Source organism: Diceros bicornis, chromosome 1 (genome assembly GCF_020826845.1).
Source record: "Diceros bicornis minor isolate mBicDic1 chromosome 1, mDicBic1.mat.cur, whole genome shotgun sequence".
Taxonomy (NCBI): domain Eukaryota; kingdom Metazoa; phylum Chordata; class Mammalia; order Perissodactyla; family Rhinocerotidae; genus Diceros; species Diceros bicornis.
The window spans coordinates 40,979,166-41,003,159 of NC_080740.1; the positions used below are offsets into that span (position 1 = coordinate 40,979,166).

Genomic DNA, 23,994 nt, shown 5'->3' on the forward strand with positions numbered 1-23,994 from the left:
ATTTTAGTGCCTCTTCTGAGTCATTTTTTTTAAGGGAAATCATTGATAGATTGTATTTTGGGACTATTTCAGCATGGCTGTAAGTAAAAAGCCTCCCATTGTGTCAAATTCTAATAGAATTGTGGTTATAACTCATGTGAAGTTTGCTGATACTGTCTCCTGTACTTATCTTTTTTTTAAGAAAAATTGTGGTACATATATAGTAAGAAATAAATCATTTGACACATTCGATTCTGGTGTTTTGTGACTCAGGGCAGACATAGTGGGAAAATTAACAATCTAATTTTAACCTTGAGAACATGATCAGTTTAAAAATGTGATTTTTACTTTAGAATAGGGATTGGCAAACTTTCAGGAAAGGGCCAGATAGTAAATATTTTAGGCTTTAAGGACGACATATTGTTTCTGTCACATATCCTTCCTGTTTTTCTTTTTTTTTAACTATTTAAAAATGTAAAAACCCTTCTTAGCTCTCAGCCATTGTTTGCCAACTCCTGCTTTAGAATGAAGGTGATTGAAAATTGGACATCGTTTTTTTATAACCTAATGTATGCTTCCCACATATGCTAGGCATATCATCACTAAATAGAAAAATACAATATCCAGTTAAATAAAGGGCATTCCTGGGAAGGAACTTCAGGTAGAAGCTCACTTGAACTAAAACCATTATGAGGCAGTCTAATTTACAAGCATTAAGCAGTATTTTGCTCATCTGTTACAGTAAATTTTATACAATAGATTTTATATGGCAATGCACTCTTCCTATTTATAACAAATTCATTATTTTTTGTGTTTTTGAGTAGCTAATATTTAGTGAATTAATAGGGCTTTCCACCGTCAGAGACAGGAAAGTTGAAAATGAGACATACTATCTATTAGCAAGAAGCAAGCGATAAAAAAGTACTTATATGTAAATGAAGTCCTTTTCCACACATTATCTAATTGGTTTCTATTAAAAAAAATCAAATATAATGAAACTATTATGATACTCCATCAGATTCACTTAAACAACGCTCTAGTCACATCTTTTCAAAAACAAAACTAGGTATATAAGCAGTCGATAGTTTTGAAAAGTTAAAATTTTAAAGATTTGACAAAGATATCAGGGAAAAAATTGTTTTCTACAACTGTCCCATAGGCTGGAGCTATTGGCCATGAATTTCCTCCATTTTCTTCTGCTTACACGGAACTGGAAGCTATTATGTATGCCCTTGGAGTGGGAGCATCAATCAAGGAACCAAAAGATATGAAATTTATTTATGAAGGAAGTCCTGATTTCTCCTGTTTGCCTACCTTTGGAGTTATTATAGCTCAGAAATCTATAATGGGAGGATTAGCAGAGGTTCCTGGGCTTTCAGTCAACTTTGCAAAGGTATGCATAATAAGCAACCTTTATTTTACTTTTCTTCTGTTTCTTTAAATATAAGAAATGTCACATCCTTTATATGTGTGTGTGTGTGTGTATTAATAAAATAGTTTTTAGTGGTTGATTCAAGAATAAAGATTTAGCATATCTTTTGATTTTTCTTTTTAAGAGTAAGAGAAGAGAGTTGAAAGGACAAGCAAAAAGAAGAAAACAACAATTACGTACAGTCCTATAACCCTAGCATAGCGTTATTAATTCCCTCTCTACCACTTACTTGCTGTTTGACCAAGGGTAAATAACTTCTCTAAGCTCCAGTTTCCTTGTCTATAAAATGGATATTATAATCCTTACCTGATGATATTGGTGAAGAAGCAAGCCAGGTAATTAGCTGGAGGAAGGGTATTTGAGGCAGAGAGAAAAAGTATAAAAGGCCCTGAGCCAGATACATACTTGGCTTGTTTTTGGAACAGCAAGAAGGCCACAATAGCTGTAATGTGAGCAAGGAGGCAGTGGTAGGAGAAGAGTGCCTTGTAGTTGTAAGGATTTCAGCTTATACTCTGATTAACACAGGAGGCCATTTGTAGTGCTTTGAGCTGAGGTGTGATATGATCTGGCTGTGTTCACTCATAGGCTCATTTTTGCTACTGTGTAGAGAATAGATTATATGGGAGCCAAGTATGGAAGCAGGGAAGCCAGTTAGGAGTCCATTGGAGTAATTCCAGCAAAAGGCTGGATATGAGGAGAAAGAAAGAGGAATTGAGGATGAAGGTTTTTGGTCTGGACAACTAGGATGATATGTATGTGCATATATGTATTATTTATAATTATATGCAATATATTTAATATGTATAACGGTTACATATGACATAATACTATATATAATAAAATAGATATATACTATTTAAGTATAAATACTTAGGTATAATAAAATGGATAAATACTATTTAGGTATGTATACATTTAAGGTGGGAATGATCAGGAATTGGTTTCAGATGCCTATTGCACATTCCAATGGAGATATAAAGTGGGCAGTTGAATATATGAACCTAGAGTTTGGGGGAGAGGTCCAACTGGGGTTCTGAGCATGGAAGGGATATTTAAAGACATGAGACTTGATGAAATCACGTAATATGTGAGTGTGAGTAGAGAAGAGCCTGAGTTTAGGGGCCCTGCGGTGTTTAGAGGTTGAAGAGAAGGAATTAGCAAGAAAGACTGAGAAGGAATGGCTGGTGAGGTATGAGGAATATCAGGAGATTGTAGTATTTGAGAAGCAAAGTGAATAAATTGTTTCAAGAAGGCAGGAGTGAAAACTATGAGAAAGCTTTTGAGGTGGTGTATATTTTATTTCCTCAAGTAAGTTTTGGATTATGAGCCCAGTGATAATTGTTAAATCATAGAGCTATGAGCTGATTTCTGCAACTTTGGTTGATTGGAGAACCCATTCACTGGAGGATTGATTAGCCCATTGCTGCTCTGAATCTGTGAGAACTTATTTTATTAGAGTATTTGATGAAGTTGGGAGGGAGGCGAGAAACATGTGCCAAGCAGTTTGTTGTTTTAGTCACTCCCCCGTGGTATTTGCTGCAAACAGTTCTTGTTTGGATAATGTAAGTGCAAACAAAGTAAATGTTTTCAAGTTCTCCCTCAGAGTTGGAAGGAGTTGGAAATCATAAATAGTGTTCCAAATCCATGGCTGGGAATGATAGCCGTCTTAGAATTTGAACGCCGGTCTTCCCAACCTTGAGTTTCCAGGCCGTATGACACAGTGAGGCACTCCTTCATTTGTTCTCCCATCACTGCCCCTCCCTACCCCCCTTTTTTTCCCTCTGGGTTCTGAGGAAGACTGGGAATTAAGCTGTCCCACAGCAGTGGAGTGTGCTCATTTGGATATGTGGGTCAGGTGGTTTTGTTTTTCCTGTTCTATTCTTTTCCTACATACATTTGTATGTTCTTGCTTCGCTACATTGAGGTTAAGTGGCTATGAAGTTACACAGTGTCCTTAGTATCTACTCTTTGTAGGTAATCTATGAGATATTATATGAAGGAAATGTTGACATTGATAGGGCTTTTGCTTTGAACGTGGTTGTAAGGTTTATCTTTGTATTTTAGTTGAGTCGTTTGTATTTGGTATGTGTGACCTGCAATTACTTTACTAGCACTGGTCAATTTGTTTGTTTTTATTCAATATATAATGATTGGGTACCCAGTATGTTCAAGGCACAGTGATAAGCACTAGAAATGTAGCCTAGTTTAGTGTCTCCATTGGCAAATAATCCATAATTATCAGTCAACAAGGATTTATGAATGTCAAAGAAGAACACAAATGTAAGCTATATTCTCTGCTCCCAAAGAGCTGACAGTCTTTAGATTGGGGGACAGATTGTTTCTGAATCAGATGATTAAGAAGTAGAAGACAAACCAAGGCAGATAATTTGGGAGACATAGTGATGTGAGCATGTAGACAGTGAAGTGTCACTTCTGATTAGCAGTATCCACAGGTAGAACCTGTGGAAAAAGAAAGTCAGCTGATAAAATTTTGCTTACCTTAACTTAGGTTCTTCATGGAGAGCAATATTTGGAGTTATATAAACCACTTCCCAGAACAGGTGAGTTCTTCATACACCAATCCTGTAATCATAGTATAATTTCATTCTCTGACTAACCTTCCAAACTGTGTCATTGTGTTAAGCTGGCATAGAGTGACCGAAATAAACCACATCACAAGTTATTTATGTGCATGTCAGCCATTAGAGTAGATTGGTGTTACCTGTTTTGGTTACCTTAAACTTTGTCCTTTAATAGTCTTATTTAATAAATTGCTTCAGAATGCTAACAATTTATCTCTATTGATGTATGTGTTATTAACAACTAAAAGGAGCATTTTGTGTGTGTGTGTTCTAAACTTGGTGATTGTGTATAATCAGTTATGATTCTTGCGAATATGATTCTTCTTTTCTCAGGTATTTATGTTGGTACTGATTTTCATAAAGCAGACAAAGTTAAAAGATATAGAATTTCTTGTAATTAACTTTTTTCCCATTTTGTTTTAAAGTAAATAAAACCAAGTCTGCCTTAATAATCAGTTTTATTTTCCTCAGTAATATTTTACTTGTTCAGTAAAGCTTCTCTTTTTATTCTTTCACTATAATTTGATACATTTGTTTTGTTTCACTACTCTGATGTCAGAATATTGTGTAATTATATACTGACCATATAATATAGAGGTCAGCAAGAAGCTAGAATCCTACTTTATTTTTTTCCTATATCTTTTTATTTTACTAAAACATTTATGAGATTCTTATTGCTTAAGGCTGAATAGCTTTATTTCAATGTTAGTGGTACAGCGTAAGTTTGCATACAGCTCTTTTTATCTGAGGCCGTGCACAGTGTGTGGTGACTGTACATTCATCACATATCCACTGGGTACCTGTCACGTGCAAGGCACAATATTCAGTTTTAGATAATTTTCTAACCTGGCTGCATATTGAAATTGCCTGTTATTACATTATATTGTATTACCTGTTATTTTCAATAAAGTATGGATTCTGGATCCCAACCCTGGAGATTTTGTGTGCATGCATGTGTCGTGTGTATATGGTGTGGTGGTGGCGCTGGTGGCAGTGGTGGAAGCTGGGAAGCTCCCTCTTGTTTTGTATGCAACCAGCCTAACAAGGGTTCATTTGGGAACCATTGTTATAAGGGAAGTAGAAGTGTTGTGAGATAGGTTTCTGCCTTTAGGGATTTTAAATATGAAGAGAGAGATCAGACATATACTCAAAAATGATTATAACTGAAAAGTGATATGAATAGGAAAATGTGAAAAATGCATAATTTCTTGTATCTCCTTAATCTCTAAAGTTATGTTTTTCATGAGTTATTTTTCTTTGGTAGTTTCTGTGCATTTTCTTTAAGTAGTTTTAAAGTTTACTCTCTAGTAAATATGAATATTCAAAATTCGAGATACTTATGGTTTGGAACCTCTTTAAACTGCAGAAAACCAAATTATGACTACTATTTATAAACTTTCTATCAAAACTCATCAATTGACAATACCTAGGACCTCAAGCATCAGAAGACTAATGTCAGCATCTCTGTATCTCTTAATGGCTCATTTGTTAGCTACAGCAGTACCATCATAGGCTGACTTACCTCCTTGTGGTAAAAAAAATAAGCCTTAGATGGAGTGCAAGAAACCTAACAGCAACACTTTATTTTCCATCATGAACTAGAACATGTTCTAATCCAGTATATGCTGGTCTGTAGATTTTCTGGGTTCAAAAGTTTGATCTTTATTATGTTTCTACTTGATGTCTTTCTTAATTAGAATCACTTCTTTCTCAAGATAATTGCTATTATTAGGGCAAAACAATACTTTATTTCATCTGAAAAGTGAGATCGATAATGTTACCAGCCTGATTCTCTTACAGGAAATATGTGACCATCAAGTATTAGTATATGTAAATATGCTTTTGAACAGTTAAGCGTTATGCAAATGTAATTATTATGCCAAATTCCCAAAAGAGAACCTCATGGAGCTGTAGTTTTTTTTTTTTTTTTTTTTTTTTGTGAGGAGATCAGCCCTGAGCTAACATCCGCCAATCTTTCTCTTTTTTTTTTTTTTTTTTTCCGCTGAGGAAGACGGCTCTGGGCTAACATCGGTGCCCATCTTCCTCCACTTTATATGGGACGCCGCCACAGCATGGCTTACCAAGCAGTGCGTGGGTGCACGGCCGGGATCCGAACCAGCGAACCCCGGGCCTCCGCAGCGGAGCGCGCGCACTTAACTGCTTGCGCCACCAGGCCGGCCCCGTTTTTTATTGATGTTTTAATGGTTTCTAACATTGTGAAATTTTGGGTTGTACATTTTTGTTTGTCCATCACCCCATATATGACTCCCTTCACCCCTTGTGCCCACCCCCCACCCCCACTTCCCGGGTAACCACAGTCCAGTTTTCTCTGTCCATGTGTTGGTTTATATTCCACATATGAGTGAGATCATACAGTGTTTGTCTTTCTCTTTCTGGCTTATTTCACTTAACATAATACGCTCCAGGCCCATCCATGTTGTTGCAAATGGGACGATTTTGTCTTTTTTTATGGCTGAGTAGTATTCCATTGTATATATATACCACATTTTCTTAATCCAATCGTCAGTCGAGGGACACTTAGGTTGCTTCCACTTCTTGGCTATGGTGAATAATGCTGCAATGAACATAGGGGTGCATAAGCCTCTTTGGATTGTCGATTTCAGGTGCGTTGGATAGATTCCCAGTAGTGGGATGGCTGGATCATAGGGCATCTCTATTTTTAATTCTTTGAGGAATCTCCATACCGTTTTCCATAGAGGCTGCACCAATTTGCATTCCCACCAGCTGTGTATGAGGGTTCCTGTTTCTCCACATCCTCTCCAACATTTGTTGTTTTTTGTCTTGGTGATTATAGCCATTCTAACGGGTGTGAGGTGGTATCTTAGTGTTGTTTTGATTTGCATTTCCCTGATGATTAGTGATGTTGAGCATCTTTTCATGTGCCTATTGGCCATCTGTATATCTTCCTTGGAGAAGTGTCTGTTCATTTCCTCTGCCCATTTTTTGATCGGGTTGTTTGTTTTTTTGTTGTTCAGTTGTGTGAGTTCTTTATATATTATGGAGATCAACCCCTTGTCAGATGTATGTTTTGCAAATATTCTCTCCCAGCTGGTTGGTTGTTTGTTCATCTTGATTCTGGTTTCATTTGTCTTATAAAAGCTCTTTAGTCTGATAAAGTCCCACTTGTTTATTTTTTCTTTAGTTTCCCTAGTCTGGGTAGGCATGTCATCCGAAAAGATTCCTTTAAACCCAATGTCAAATAGTGTGTTGCCTATATTTTCTTCTATGAGTTTTATAGTTTCAGGTCTCACCTTCAGGTCTTTGATCCATTTTGAGTTAATTTTTGTGAATGGCGATAGCACATGGTCCACTTTCATTCTTTTGCATGTGGCTGTCCAGTTTTCCCAACACCATTTATTGAAGAGACTTTCCTTTCTCCATTGCATGTTCTTAGCACCTTTGTCGAAAATTAGCTGATGGAGCTGTAGTTTTGATTGTTAAGGTACATTTAACCTTTTCTCCTTAACTACTGATATTTAAGTAGATTTTTATAAAATTATAAAATAAGATGTACTCATTATAGAAAATTTGGAAATTATAAAAAAGCATAGCAAGAAAACAGTTGTCTGTAGTTATTCACTCCTTGAATATTTATTAAATACCTATTGTGTGCTGGGCGTTCTGCTAAGGGTTTGTAATATAACCAAAAAAAGACATTATCTTTATTTATGCAGAGCTTAGAGTCTGTCTAATGATGAATAGAGACAATAGGCAATGATAAACATTGTGTAATACGTTATAATGGGAGAAATACAAGTTTGGTGCAGGAGCACATAGGAAGGTCTCTAACCTGGAACTAAACTTGAGGGGTTGAGGAAGGCTTCATGGTAGAAATGAAATCTAAACTGAGATCTGAAATTAGGAATTAACCATGTTAGGAAGAGATTGAAAAATATTTCAGGCAAAGGAAACACTATATGCAAAAGTTTGGAAGTAAGGAAGAACATTGGCTGCTAGGGAAACTGAAAATAGTTCAAGCTTCCTTAAAGGTAAGTTGGGGAAGGAAGCAATATAGGAGAGTAGAGTAGAGAGGTAAAAATGGTATTTGAAAAGCCTTGAAAGTCAGGTGAAGAAGTTTGCGTTTTATTTTAAAGGCAGTAGGTAGCCACGTAAGGACTGTAAACAGGAGAGAATTATGTGATCAAATGTGGATTTTAGAAAACATCAACTCTGGCTCCTCTTTGTAACCCTTGTACTATAAGGGAATGAGGTAGAGGGAAAGAAATTTTGTAGGAGACTGTTGTAATAGTCTAGGTTAGAGGCCGTAGTTGATTGGATAGGATTATGGGCATGAGGATGGATACAAGTGTAGGAATTGTAGAAGTATGTAGGGAGTAGGCCTGTGGTTTGATTGGATGTGGAGTTGATCATCTAGGGAAATCGTCACCATTTTGTCAATTATTTATTGATTGCTTGCTAAGTTCTGGGCATTCTGCTAGGGCTGTGAAGAAATGGAGAACAGAAACAAGTCTAGACTACCCTCATGGAGCATATAACCTAGTTGGTGGGGAGGACAGCCAATAATCAAATAACCACACAAATAATGTACAATTGCAATTACGTGTGTAAGCATTACAGATGAAATGTACATGCTACCGTTAGAACTTAAAATAGAAGGATTTGACATAATCAGGTTGGTAATGAAAGTGTTCTCAGAGGAATTAACAGGAGGAAAGATTTGAAAGAAAGATTTCACCTAGGTAAGAAGTTAGGTAAAGAAGGAAAGAAAGAGCATTGCAGACAGAGCCAGTGGGCAGTGTAAAGTCCCTTGAGATAAGGAGAAGCATGACTAACGAGGAGCAAAGGAAGGCCAGGGTGGCTGGGGAGCCTGGTAGTGGTGGCAGGGAATAGTATCACATTAGGGAGTTGTATGTTTATCCCAAGAGCCTTGGGAAGTGGTGGTGGTGTGGGGAAGAGCAGTTAGTTACGTTGTCAGATTTGACTTGGGGAAAAAGTCACCTGGGACATAAAATGGAGCATGTTTTAAAGTTGGTCAGAGTGGATGTGCCGTAGCTAGTTAAAAGTCTGTTGTGGTATACCGTTCAAATGAAATGATGGTAGCTTGGACTAAGGTGGTGGTGAAGAGATGGAGAGAAGTGGGTGGATCAGAGAGATACTTAGGAGATGAAAGTGACAGAAGTCTGGCTATCCTCCTTGACTTCTCTTTTACCATCTTTCACGTCCAGATGGTTACCAAGTTCTCTGATTCTCTCCCTTCAGTATGTCTAGAATCCATCTATTTTTGTCCACCTCCACTTCCACTTCTTTGTTTAGGCCACCATCATCTCTCACTTTCTAAGTATTCTCTCTGCCACCATTCTTGCTCCGCTCAGGTCTGTTTACCTCACTGCAGCCAGAATGTTATTCCAGAATGCAAATGTTTGTTACTTCCCTATTAAAAATGCCCGATGGCTAGCCATAGACTTCAGGATGAAGTCAAAAGCTTTTAGTCTAATTTAGCTTCTTTCAATCTTTGCATACTCAAGTCTTGCCACATACTTAGACTCTGTTTTATGAGTCTGGGGTGATACTCAAGTTTTGGCTTGGGCAGCTGGGTGGATCATTCATTCATATAGGGAACAAAAGAGAAAAGCAGGTTTGAGCAAAAGAAGATAAGTTCACCTTCAGACAATGATAATCCATCAAGCCATCAACAGTAAAATGATGGAAAGAAGAGTCCGTAAAAGAACAGAGTGATTGGAAAGAAACAAGGTCTCATTGAAGCGAGTAGAGTAGAGATTTGAGAAGGAATGGGGTAAATGGTATTGGTTGTATGCTTAACAAATGTTTGTTGAATGATTGAAAATTATTTTTTAAAACCTAATTTATCAGAATTATTGATGTTTCAAATTTAGCAACTCAGGTATTCTGATTGCTTTTAATTCAACATGTTGAAATTTATTTCAAACCATAATTTTTTAGTTTTGCTGAACTTATAGTGGAAATTATGTTAAATTTTCTCATGTATTAATATAATAACTTATGGTCTTTAAAACAATTTATTTATTTATTTATTTATTTATTTTACTTTTCATTTTAGGAGAATTAAAATGTGAAGCAGTTGTTGCTGATGTCCTAGATAAAGGATCCGGTTTACTAATTCTTTTGGATGGTAACTCATTTGCACTTCTTATAATAATATTGTTAGATTGATAGGCTTTGTATGTAACATAATACTTCACCATGGAAGTTGATTAGTAAGTTTGTATTTATCTTCCAATTTGTGAGAAAGCAAGATAAGCATTCTAAAAATTTATATGCTCTTTTAGAAAGTAAGGGAGGAAAGGGAGAAGGAGTAGATTGGGGTAGGGATGGGGACAGTGGGGCATTTCAGGGCATTTGAGACAACATAACCAAAGCACAGAGGTGAGAAATGTGGCTGGTGTAGAAAACACAGAGGAGAATTATGCTTGCTTGAGTATGTTTTTGGCAGGAAGGAATACAGAGACAGCGCTCAACTGCTAATTAGGCTATATTCTAGGTATTCTTTTTTATGTTAGCTCTTTGGAACTTGGAGTATATTTGACCCCTGATTCATTCTTATGAATGGTAGGTTCCTAACCTGTGCATTCAAGCCTATTGAATTCATAATGTGGTTTAAAACACCATAGCCACATTTTATTTGCAGTAGAAAAAAAGATTATAGTAGTTTAATAAATGTTGAAATACTAGTGAGTAAACATAAGCTAAAGATACATTGCGTAAAATTTATTTATTTTAGAGCCAGGCCTGATGGTCTAGTGGTTAAACTTCGGTGCTCTCACTGCTTTGGCGGCCTGGGTTCACTTCCCGGTCATGGAACCACACCGGGTTGTGCCATGCTGTGGAATTGGCTCACATAGAAGAACTAAAAGGACTTATAACTAGGATATACAACCATGCACTGGGGCTTTGGGGCGGAAAAAAAAAAGAGGAAGATTGGCAACAGATGTTAGTTCAGGGCAAATCTTTCCCTGCAAAAAAAAAGTATTTTAAAGTTTAAGAACAGAAGAAATAGGTATTTATTGTCAGAAATTTTGAAAATAAAGAATAGGGGAAATAATTGATATTGTCTGATATTTGGAATATGGGCTTTATCATTTTGTTCTAAATATGTAGCATACTGTATATGCTGTTTTGGAACGGCCTTGTTTTTACTTAATAATGTGTTGAGAGCATTTTTGAAGCTCTTAAATATTCTTCTACTACATTGTTTTGTTAACTTATAGTATTTCATCATATGTCTCTTCCCTCTCCTTTTCCTCTTCCTCGTCTTCTTCTTTCTCCCTCTTCTTTTTTAGATTTTCATATTTTCTTGTCATTCCAGATGTCAGCCAACACGTGGCTGCAATTCTCCCAGTTTCTTTTAGTCTTCTCACCATTCTACCAAGTGTAACATACCTCAAAATGAAAGTTCTGCAGTAACCTTAGCTTCAATTTTTACTATTCTCTTTTAAGCTACTCCATTTATTCAACTATAGCTTGGTAATGGGTAATAATGGATTAGAATTTGTAAAGTATAGATGGAATTATCTATCCAATTTCCTGTGTAATAAAGATAAAAATCTTATTTTAAATACAAATTGCCATGACTTTCCTTATTTTTTGTTATAATTATATTTTTCCTTAGTATGCAGTTCAAAATCGTCTTCCCAATTTTCTAGAGCTGGAGATACAGATAGTACTCAAAGTCTCACTAGGAAATTAGTAAAAAGAGGGACAGCTGCTTACTTTCATTCATTGCTTGCTTGCTTAACTGACTTGCTCACTTGTGTCATTTATTCATTAATTAATTTAATAAATATGTATTAGGTGTCTTTTCTGTCCCAGGTACTAGTCTAATTGCTAGAAATATGGTGGTGAGCAAAACAGTCATGATCCTGCCCTCCTGAAGCTTATATCTTTGTTATCACTTATTTCCTTTTTTACATTCCAGGTTCTTTTGAGGGCTCTGGCAGAATGTTTGCAAGTTTGAGAGTGTGGTTACCTGCACTTCATAGTGGGATTGTTTGAAGTATTTGCGGTGAAGAGAATTGAAATAGGAAAGGTGCTTGGGGAGGGTTAAGAAGAGGTGAGGGAAACTGCTGTTTCATAGTCAAGAAAGGATTTGTGAAGATCTTCTCTCTGCCTCCCAGAGACTGGTAGTGAATGAATTAAAATGAATGCTTTGTAACCCAAATGTGGGTGTCTTTAAATTACAAAACCTTTTAGTAATTGGATTTTGTTTTCGAAACTTTAAAGGAATTGTTCATCTTGGTTAACTAGTTATGTCTTTGGTAATAACTTTTTTATTTTTTCTTTCATTTATTTTTCAGTCTATTCTTATTCTGGAAAGGAACTTGTATGTTATAATCAGTTCGCTCTCTTCCTTGTTGGCTCTGGAGGCTTTGGTGGAAAACGAACGTCAGACAAAATCAAGGTAGGCTATCCCTTTATAAGCAAAATATATGTGTAGTTAAGAGTTCTTGTCTATATTTTGAATTCAGCATATTACCATATGTATAATTTCGTAGAGTAGAGCCTCAGTAATCCACACTTTTTTGAATCAGAATATGTTCCTTGGATTTGAAGTGCTGTTAATGTTTGTATGTTTTTTTTTTTTTTTTGTGAGGAAGATCAGCCCTGTGCTAACATCTGCCAATCCTCCTCTTTTTTTGCTGAGGAAGACCGGCCCTGGGCTAACATCTGTGCCCATCTTCCTCCACTTTATATGGGACGCCACCACAGCATGGCTTGCCAAGCGGTACGTCGGTGTGCGCCTGGGATCCGAACCTGCGAACCCTGGGCCACCGCAGCAGAGCGCGCGCACTTAACCACTTGCGCCACTGGGCTGGCCCCAATGTTTGTATGTTTTAATATGTAACATATGTTATATATGAAAAAGTCTGGCAGAGATAAGTATAATATATCTGAGATAATTATGGGAATATTTTTACTTTCTTATACAAACTTTGCAGCACCCAAAAGTCTTTAGAAAAACCTAACACATACAAGTGATCCTGGTATAAATTAAAATCTTCATTCATTAAATGACTTAAGCATTTCTCGTGTGTAAAACAATTCTAGTTACTCTTTAGCTCTCAAATTGTATCTAAAAACATATTTTTCCTAAAATTATTTTATAACTTGGATTTTACACTAATTAAACCTGGCCTTTGCCTCTAACTTATCTGAGGTAATAAGATTATACTGTAATAAACATTCTTCTGGAGTAAATAAAGTATTACCTAAAGCAATATTGAGAGACTAGTTCTGGAATGATGGTATGAGGAATTCCTTGGACCCTCTCCCCAGTGAAACAATCATAACTAGTAAAAATTGTATATGTAAAAATTTAAAGTCTCTGGGAATTGTCCTAAGGGCATATAGCAAGTGAAGAAATATTTATTCAAGAAAATCTATATCTTGGTGAGAACAGTGAGAATCTATGGCATTTGAGCCACAAGTCTCTCCTTCCCTCTTCCCCTGACTCAGCATGACAGAAGCTCCCCTCTAGGCATGTGCAGCCAAGAACACAGGATCCCTGTGCCTCCAGCTCCCAGAATAAGACCACACTTTCTTCCTAGGAGGAGCAGGTCACTAGTTTTTCTTATTCCCGCACCAGCTTGTGTTGCAGAAGCTCCATTCTGGGTAAAAGGGCTAAGAGTTGTGGTGCTGTCTTCCTCCACACAGCCTCAACTTGTAGGGTTGAAACTCTGTTCCATCTATGGCAGGCTGAGAATACTAGGCCCTTGTCTCTCTTGCCTCAGCTTGCTCATAGGGTGGGGGTTCCATGCTGGGAGAAGCAAGCTGAGAATACCAGAAGCTACTACCCCTGCCTGGCACCCTTCTTATAAAGTGAGGATGTCACTTGGCGAGAAGTGGGCCACTGTCCTTGTCCCCATCTCTGCTGCAGTGGTGCAGAAATTTTGCCCAGGGGGCAAGGCAGGCCGTAATGATAGAGAGCTCTGAAACTCTTCCCAGGGAAACTGACTCATTTTGGAACAGAGTATTTGGAAGTTCAAAAGTAAGAGTCTCTCTTGGGGCCGGCCCGGTGGCATAGTGGTTGGGTTCATGCGCTCCGCTTTGGCAGCCCAGGGTTCTCAGGTTCGGATCTTGGGCGCGGACCTACGCATCTCTTATCAAGCCATGCTGTGGTGGCATCCCATGTAAAGTAGAGAAGGATGGGCACGAGTGTTAGCCCAGGGCCAGTCTTCCTCAGCAAAAAAGAGGAGGATTGGCAACAGATGTTAGCTCAGGGCTAATCTTTCTCAGGAAAAAAAAAAAAAGTAAGAGTGTTCACCAAGATTACTTTAGTGATAAACAATCAAGAGGCGGCTGGTAGCTCCATGAGATCAGTAAGGTCAAGTAGCCCAACTAGAAGTTTACTAGAGAGAACAATGGAAAGAGACAGTGAAGAGGAGCCCATGGGATCATAACAAACCTCAAAGACTGCCCTCAAAGACTACCCCTGCAAAGGGGCCTGAGTTTAATTGGATCAGACTGTGGAACAATTTATGCCACAGGGCATTGTTGAAAATAATAGAGCAATCATCTGGCAATTAGCGGAGCCTAACAGCTGGATATAATACCAAAAGAGGCAGACCGTTTAACAGAGAGATCAGAGAGAGACAATGATAGAGAGGCCTGCTAAGACCATGGTCATCCCAGAGTGATTGTGTGCTTGCACAGGGCTGTACCCTCTGAGGAGCACCATCAGAGGCTGCATACTGTGGGGGACATAGACTTAACTAAAGTAGTCTAGCCAAGTCACTAAACAAATAAAGAAGTTAACAGTAACAACAAGCCCTGGAAGGGGGTGGGGGATCAGTATCCAGAGTTGCTACAATATGTTATCTAAAATGTCTGATTATCAACCAAAAATTACGAGACATGAAAGAAACAGGAGAATGTGATTCATAGCTAGGAAAACAAAACAAAACGAAACAAAACAGGCAACAGAAACTGCCTTTGAGAGGACTTAATAGACAAAGACTTCAAAGTGGTTATTGTAAATATGTTCAAAGAACTAAAGGAAACCATGGTTAAAGAAGTAAGGGAAAGTATGATGACAGTGACTCATTAGAGAAAATAAATAAATAGAAATTATAAAAAAGATCCAAATAAAAGTTCTGGAGCTGAAAGTACAATAACTGAAATGAAGCATTATTAATGTACTGGAGGAGCTGAGCAGTAGATTTGAACTGGCAGAAGAAAGAATAAAAAAACTTGATGATCGGGGCCGGCCCGGTGGCGCAAGCGGTTAAGTGCGCGCGCTCCGCTGCGGCGGCCCAGGGTTTGCTGGTTCGGATCCCGGGCGCGCACCGACGCACTGCTTGGTAAGCCATGCTGTGGCGGCGTCCCATATAAAGTGGAGGAAGATAGGCACAGATGTTAGCCCAGGGCCGTCTTCCTCAGCAAAAAAAAAAAAAAGAGGAGGATTGGCGGATGTTAGCTCAGGGCTGATCTCCTCACAAAAAAAAAAAAAAAAAAAAAAAAAAAAAAAAAAAAAAACTTGATGATCTGTTTATCTATCTATATCTGTCTGAAGAACAGAGAGAAAAAAATGAAGAAAAGAAAAAGAATGAAGAGCCTCAGAGAAATGTGGGATACCATTAAGTATACCAGCATTCTTGTAATGGGAGTATCTGAAAGAGGGGAAAGAGAGAAAGTAGCAGAAAAAATAATTGAAGGAATAATGGCTTTGATGAAAAACATTAATGTACACATCCGAGAAGCTTAAGCTCCAAATAGGATATAAATGCAAAGAGATCCACACCCTTAGTAAAGTGCATTTAAAGATTAAATCAATTTAGATGTGAATGTCTAATTTGTATAGTTATCATCATCTTTTCCATTGGGAAAAAAGTCTTGACCTTTTTTTCCCTCGTGGCCTAGAGAACGGATCTGATTATATGATTCCTTTCATTAAACAAGGTCATTTCAGGGAACTCAAAAAGTTCTGAAATTTTAAAGGTAATTATCTCCTGAACATAAAATACTAAAAAAAAACACCTTTTTATCCAACTTGCAGATTTTATTATATTGAAACATAGTGGTTTGTCAAATATCAGTTTGGGTAAAGAGAGTAACAATACTTTGTTAGTATTTAACATATAATGTTTTTGATTTCAGGCAGCTGTAGCCATACCTAATAGACCTCCTGATGCTGTACGTGCAGACACCACCTCACTTAATCAGGTAAGATTATATTTTTGAAAAGTGATAAAGCCATTTGACTGCTGACACTGTTAGATTTATAACTCAGATACCCTGTAATTTTGTGAGTCCAAAAGTAGTGGCTGTGTCTTTCAACAGAATAAAAATAATGACATATTTCTGTGGTTGGAATTCATTCTTTCTACATTTTTACTTATCAATTTTTTTCTCCATTAGGTATCAAAAGAAAAATAAAGTGGCTTTTCATTAGTCAATTCAAAAAGCATCATGCTATGTTGGCAGTGGAGTGCTTGCCTTAAAGAAATTGCCTAGCTTAGTAGTGAAGAATTTTGTGAAAGCCTCAGGAAGCAGGATGAAAAGAATTGAAAGGCAAATTTTAGTCATCCTTTCTCTCTTGGGAAAGAAAGCTGACTACATTGCTTGGAAACAGATTATTATTTGCTAACTTTAGGGGACAGGCAAAATAAAGCGTGTTAGAAGAGGTAGGTCATTTTATCTCTTTTATTTAGCATAAATAATTTGTTTTCTGATGGAGGAGATAAAATACCCTGTAAGTTAAGAAATTCTGTGAGCATGCAAAGATTTAAAAAACAAAAGATAACCATAAAGATGAGAAAAGCAATTTTGTTTTTGAGAGACCTGAAGATTTTTCTCTAAGGTGGCCAGAAGACTACACATGCAGATGTAGAACAGAATAAGTAAAGCTCCGAAGTTATGCTGTGAGTGACCATGGAATGACAGCACATTGTTTATAACTTGTTTATAAAGTTTACTTATTTTTTTTGTGTGTGAGGAGGACCAGCCCTGAGCTAACATCCAATGCCAATCCTCCTCTTTTTTGCTGAGGAAGACTGGCCCTGGGCTAACATCCATGCCCATCTTCCTCTACTTTATATGGGACGCCGCCACAGCATGGCTTAACAAGCGGTGCATCGGTGCGCACCCGGGATCCGAACCGGCGAACCCCGGGCCACCGCAGTGGAACGTGCACACTTAACCGCTTGCGCCACCGGGCCGGCCCCAAGTTTACTTATTTTTTTATGTTAATTTTGATATGCTTGGTATGAGAACTTCTGCAGGATTTATGTTGGCAAATATATTATTTCATGAGCCAGAAAGAATTAAGATTGGTACATATTAATTGTATTTTTTTTCTACACTATATAATTGGGTGGCGGAAAGAATAATACTTTTTTCCTCAGATTAGTTTTTGCCTTGAAATGTTTTTCCCATCCCTGCTTCTTATCAGTTTCTTAAGAAGGCACCCATATTTTTGTTTAATTAAAGCTGCATAGTGAAATTAATTTTATTAGAGTGCTAAAGAACAGAAAAGGCTTCATGGTTTCGTGGTTCAGAAAGCTCAACAATGCGCCTTTATTATTCTTGGGTTACTGAAATCATAAAATGTATCTGCTGTAGATAAGAAAAGCTGAGTAGTTTCCAAGGCTTGAATTTCTACACTCAGTAAGTAGAGAGAATTTCTTTCTTTTACTCTTTTTCAGATGAATAGAACTTGTTAGCCTTTAGGAGAGTTGACTGTTTTGCTGTGTGACAAAGGACAGTTTTTAAGTTAAATATTTTTTGTATAAATAATGGTCACCCATCATTTGACAGAGGTTCCTGACCATTTTGTATCATATGGTCATTCAAGAACATGATGAAAGCTACCTACTGTTTCTTCAAAAAATATTTTGCATAAAACTTTGCATAAAGTTCAGGGGATTTGTGGGTTGTTTTCAACTGGATCTGTGCTATAGGAGATACAAATCTAGAAGAAGTGTGATCTGTTGTCAAGGAGCTGAAAGGACACTCGCATACTCAAGATGTAGATGTCTGTATAACTAAGGCACCTATTCCAAACAACGAATGATTTAAGTACAAGGATTTGAATTATGGAGCAAGTGCTGTGGACATTCAGAGAAGGGATACTCATTAGGAAATGATATGTGGAAGGGTTTGGTAGGAAAGATGGGACTTAGCTGAACTCAAATGGTGTATGGATAGTCTCTCTTACCAGAGATGTAGGGCTTGCAGTGTGGCCGGGAAGGGGATAAGAAGTAATGATACTGGAGCCGGCCTGGGGGCGCAAGCTGTTAAGTGCGTGTGCTCCACTGTGGCGGCCCGGAGTTCATTGGTTTGGATCCTGGGTGCGCACCGACACACTGCTTGTCAAGCCGTGCTGTGGCGGTGTCCCATATAAAGTGGAGGAAGATGGGCATGGATGTTAGCCCAGGGCCAGTCTTCCTCAGCAAAAAGAGGAGAATTGGCAGATGTTAGCTCAGGGCCGATCTTCCTCACAAAAGAAAAAAAAATAATGATAGCAGACTGTAAGAGAGGAGAGCATGAAGAGTGTACAAGGAGTAAGAATTACAGCATTCACACTGGAGAGTAGTGAGAGATGATCGTGGATGGGTAAATCTTTAAGGAGAGGTGGAAATAAGGAAAAAATTATGCCATTATAGCGTAAACTTTGTGCTAGGTATTAAGTAACTTTTCAATCAGTAAGGGAACTGACAACCATGTTTTTACCTCTACCAATATCACTTCTGGGATATTTATCATGTCTTTAGGAGAATTTCTTCATCTTTAAGGTGGTAGGACATTATAAGTGTACTTTGTAGCTTTTCATAATTAATAAGTAGATAATTCATCCCCAATAATCCAGAAAGACCAAAGAATGAATAGATATCAGATGTCAGGCTTTGCATTTGGGGAGAACAAAAACAAATGTCCAGTTTCCACAGATACATATCTTATACTATTTATTCTAACAATTAGGATTTTAGCTATCATCATCATTAAGTAAAGTTAGTTTTGGGCATATTGGTTATACTATCTATTAAAATATAATTCTTTATTATATTGCCATGTATATTACCAGTACAGCCTTTTTTGTTTTGTTTTATTTTGAAACAATTATTTATTACTTTTGACAACTTTGTGGGTTGACTGGGTCCTTCTGCTGCAAATGGTGTTGGCTATCACTCATGTAGCTGTTCTCAGAGGGTGACTAGGCAGGACTGGAAGACCAAGGTGGCTTCGTTCACAAGTCTAGGGTCTTAGTGCTGGCTGTTGGCTGGGGTGCCTCTAATCTTCTCCACATGCCTTCCTTCATGTGGTGTCTCATCTTCCGGGGCCTTCCTGTATGGCCCTCAAGGGGACCTCTATTTAGATTTCTGTAGCTCTTTTCTATGTAGGTTCCTCATCTTTTAGTACATACACATTCCAGCCGCACAGTATCCCAGAACTTTGATCTTTATCTCTTTAACTCCTTGAGACTGTTTTGCTGTTTGGGTTTTCCTTCTTTCATGGCAGTCTGGAAAGTGCTCTCAGGCAGAAAGCTGTGGCAATTGTAGAATTCATCTTGTTTGTTTCTCTTCTGTCAAGAATCGCAATCCTGCACTGCCTACTGTCCAATGTCTAAGAACACTGTCTCCATACACCCTTTAAAAAAACTTTTTTTTTTTAGTTGTTTTCAGTGGAAGAGTAAGTCTATCCTGGGTACCCCATTATGACCAGAGGTGGAAGTCCTGTACCTTTTTATATGTCCTCAGTACCTCATTTCCTCATTTATTGCTATCTGGTTTCCAGTTTTTGTTGCTGTCCTTTGTTTTCTACTTGTTTCTTGTATAACAATTAAAGGGCCTCTTTTATTTTCTTGTTTCTCTCTCCCTTGTTGTTCCCATTTTTTGGCATGTATTAATTTTACTTTTTCAAGACATTTAACATTTATGTATTATTCTTCCACTCTCTTCCCCATCTTTGTTTTAGTCTTAGATTTGCAATTGAATTTGTCAGTCCTTTTGCCAAAGGTTCCCCCATCATCTCTTGGTTGAATAAAGCTCCTCCTGTAGTAGGTTCCCTAAGAAGGGCTCATGTCTGTGGTATTCCTTTGGTTCCTATGTATTTAAGACAGTTTTTCTATACCCTAGACTTGAAGGACAGCTTGGCTGGATATGAAATATTGAGTTTTTTAAAAATGGTGTTCCATTGTTGCCTTGCTTTGTATGTTGCGTTTGAGACGTCTAATCCTAGTCTAATTATCTTCCTCTGAGTTACTTGATCTTTATCCTTGAGGCCCTTAGGATTTTTTTCTTTATCTTTAAAGTCTGATAGTTTTACTAAGATATGTCTCATTGTTGCTCATTCCAGGTTAGTTTTCCCATGTAGTTGGTGGGCCTTTTTAATATGTATATTCAGATCTTCTTTTATTTTCAAAAAGTTTTCTAGGATTGTAATTTTAAATGTTAGTTCTCATTCATTGTTTTATTTTTCTTTCTTCAAGTACTCCAATTATGTGTACGTTGGATCTTTTTCTATCTGCCTTTCAACTACTTTATCTCTGTCCTTCTTTCTTGATCTCATTTCCATTCTCTTGGTTCTTTTCCTCCTTTTTTTCTATGGCCCTTATTAAATTTTTATTTGAATATGTTCTCTTTTGGGCACCTTATAATTTAGTCTTCATTTCTGATATGATGTTGATTTTTTTCCTTCCATTTCTTTCCTGAGTTTAATCATCTCTTACTTCCTTTCTTCATGCTTGTTGTCCACTTATATTCTTAGTTTTTGAATTTCAGACTCAAGATGCTTGTTTCATATCCCCAGATACTTGAGTGTTGTGTTATAGTTTTCTTCTGATTGATAGTTGTTTTTTTTGGGGGGAATTTCATTTATTATAATGTTTTTTTTCTTATTTTCTCTTTTGTTTTGCCCTTTGCACAGAAGAAGATTATGTACCTATATGCGTTTCGTGGGTAATGCTGGTAGGTTGGGATGGTTTACAAGATTCTCTCTTCAAGGAATTCAGGATTGCCCTCTTTTGTCAGTGTAGCAAAGTGCATTTTCTTTAATGGATGGCTTTTTGGAGTGGGACATTGTGGGAGATGTTTTATTAAAAAATTATTTTTAGTTATCTTTATCTTGCAGGATCATAAATTTCCCCTCTTGCTTCTTTTTTCCTTCACATCCAGTCTTCAAAGGGGATGTCTTTGTTTTATCCTCTTCTCCGTTAGAAGTGTTGCCTTTCTGGGACTGCCATCTGGAGGCCCGTGCATTTGTAATTCTTTTCTCTGTAGTCAGTGTTCTTATCTTCCAGGATTTTTCTCAGTATTTTTGTCCTTAAAGTGGACTTTCTCTGTCTAGAGGTGATTTTTCTTTCTTTTCCTGTTATCTTTTCCATGCACTGCTTCTGCGCTCTCCTCCTCACCCCCCTGCCACTCTCCACAGTAGCTTTGAGAGGGTGCTCAGAAGAGAGCTCTGTTGGATGTTGGTGTCTGTTTTTCTAATTATGAGAATTTGAAGTTTACGGTGTTCTCTGTCTTCTACCTACACTGTAGGCTTGGGATCTAATTGTATTTGTTCTTCTTGTTGATCTGTATGCTTTTTTGGAAGATGTGAGGATTTGGGAAGCACTGATTCCTGAGCCTTTTTATTTGGCATTTGGTTTAACTTAATGGTACAATTTTTAAAAATAAAATTAAGACCTAATTTACTCTTATATAGAAGATCCTCCCACTCACATTTAATACACAAGTAAGACAATATATAGCTATTTTTCTTGGTTTTTGTGTGTGTGTGTTTGTATGAATTTTGTGATTTTTATATTTAGGCAGAAATGAAACAAAACAAGAAGCTTTTAGCTTTCCTTCTGAAATATGCAAGTCCTTTGGAATATTCAGAAAATAAGTCTTGACAGTGTTCCTTTTTATTTGGAGAACAATTATTTTGCATTATGATTGAATTTAGTTAAACATCCAATCAATTGACTTTAGTAATTTTTCGCGATGGATCTTTTTTGTCTTTGCTAACTATGCTGTCTGTAGGAAGCAATGCTATCATTGAAATAGTATGAAATTTTTCATATTCCTTTAATATGATTTCTTTAGAAGAGTTGTTTCTTTTCATTCATAGAAATGATATCTGAGGGATAAGAATACTGGTACTAATCTTAAAAACTTGGTTGCCTTATACTGTTGCTATAATCTTTTAAAATAGTAGTAATTGCACACATTTATTTACATATTAATATTTACCAAGGATAATGCTTTATAAGCGATTTATTAACCTCTCAGTTTTTTAAATAGAAAATTGAGGCTTAGGGTGATAAAGAAACTTGCCCATTAATGGCAGAACTGCATTTGAACCGAGGTCTGTCTGGGGCCAAAGCCTGTAATCTATCATGTATTTGACAACTTTCCCTTCAGGCTTTGCAATGTATCTTTTTGTTCATTTCTATGCAACATGATGATGTATATTTGCCTAGTGTTTTATTGTTTGTGAAGTGCTTTTTTTTTCTGGTGAGGAAGAGTCACCCTGAGCTAACATCTGTTGCCAATCTTCCTCTCTTTTTTTCTTGAGGAAGATTGTCCCTGAGCTAACATCTGTGCTGATCTTCCTCTATTTTGTATGTGAGTCGCTGCCTCAGCATGGCTGACGCGTGGTGTAGGTCTGCACCTGGGATCTGAACCCGTGAACCCGGGTTGCCAAAGCAGAGCACACCAAACTTAACCACTGTGCCATGGCGCTGGCCCCTATAAAGTGCTTTTTAAAAATTATCATTTAATCCTCCAACATCTTATACAGACTCTTGCAAGTCACCACTATTCGATAGTTGTTGATTTGATTTGGTTATTTTTAGATGACATAAAAAGGGAAAAAAATATTGAGTCATTGAAAAAGTGAATAATTTATAGAACTATCATATAGGGTGATAGGGAGGGGAAAGAGCTCAAATGCAGAGTTCAAATGCAGCCACTTAACAATTTCAATTGAATTAAGGTGGACTACAAAACAGTAAAAAAAAAAAATTATTTTAAAGATCTCAAGTTTTTGTTAAGGCATATATGCATGCTCCTAATTAATATGTAAATTTTATTTTGTAATTAAAATTAATATTTTTTACATTAATTTGTAAAATATTTTTACATTAATTTGTAATTTTTACATTAGTATGTAAATTAGCATACATATAAAATATAAATTATAAATTAAAATTATACAAAGCATATTGAAAAGGAAATGACATTTTCCTATGAATTATAGACAGTTATTTTCTGTAAATAAAATTTGTTAAAAAATAATCAACAATTAAAAATATCAAAAAAACAGTAATTAAGAAAGTCAGGTATGCTGACATGGCTAGTCCTTATGCAACATTTTAATAGTCTTACAAAGCTTAACAAAGCAATTGATGAGAAAGGGAAGAAGTCTTGAGGTAGATTCGAAGGAGGCTCAGGTTAATTTACCGATACATTAAATACTTACTGTTAGCTGTTTTGTGAATTTCTCCCCTTCAGAACTGAAAAGTATTCTCTAGTTTGAAAAATGCAGAATTTAAATGCTGTAAAGTATGGTGACTTTTTTCTATTATTTATATCTTTCTGCTAGTCCTGCCTCATCTGAGGAAAGAAGCGATCTGAAAATCTAGACTAAGCAGAAATTTAATCTTAATGACAAGGTATCAGTCTGTTTTCTTGCAGGACGAGCTGATGCTCAGGCTTTAGTGTACCTGGAGAATGAAAGTTTGTGATGAGTCTTTATGTTTATATGTCTAGTATTGTGTTACAGGCTTCAATTTAAAACAACCCGTTAAGAAAGTTGGCATAAGTTTTGCTTGGTTAGAAGCAGCTATCAACATTTACTTTATGTTCATTGTGTTTTATTGAGAGTAGATTGATGGGTTCCTTTTGTGATTTTCTCTTTAGGTAGTGGTAACCAGTGTTATACTCAGATGTAGTTCTTGGCTCCCCTTCTTATTATTTGACAGTCCTCCCCGCCCTCCCCTGCCCCCAAGCTGATTTCAGTGGCAGGTGTTACAAAAAGCATTTGATTTATAGTTAATCT

At 37.0% G+C, this 23,994-nt stretch overlaps 1 protein-coding gene across 1 annotated transcript in view; it reads left to right on the plus strand.

Moving 5' to 3' along the window:
• The window catches only part of HSD17B4 (hydroxysteroid 17-beta dehydrogenase 4), a 91,047-nt gene that overhangs the window by 41,574 nt on the left and 25,479 nt on the right, over positions 1-23,994 (plus strand). The window contains exons 13-17 of the mRNA XM_058539153.1: positions 1,139-1,372; positions 3,921-3,972; positions 10,055-10,126; positions 12,309-12,412; positions 16,108-16,173. Of these exons, the coding sequence (XP_058395136.1) occupies positions 1,139-1,372; positions 3,921-3,972; positions 10,055-10,126; positions 12,309-12,412; positions 16,108-16,173 (528 nt within the window). The remainder of the gene's footprint in view (positions 1-1,138; positions 1,373-3,920; positions 3,973-10,054; positions 10,127-12,308; positions 12,413-16,107; positions 16,174-23,994) is intronic.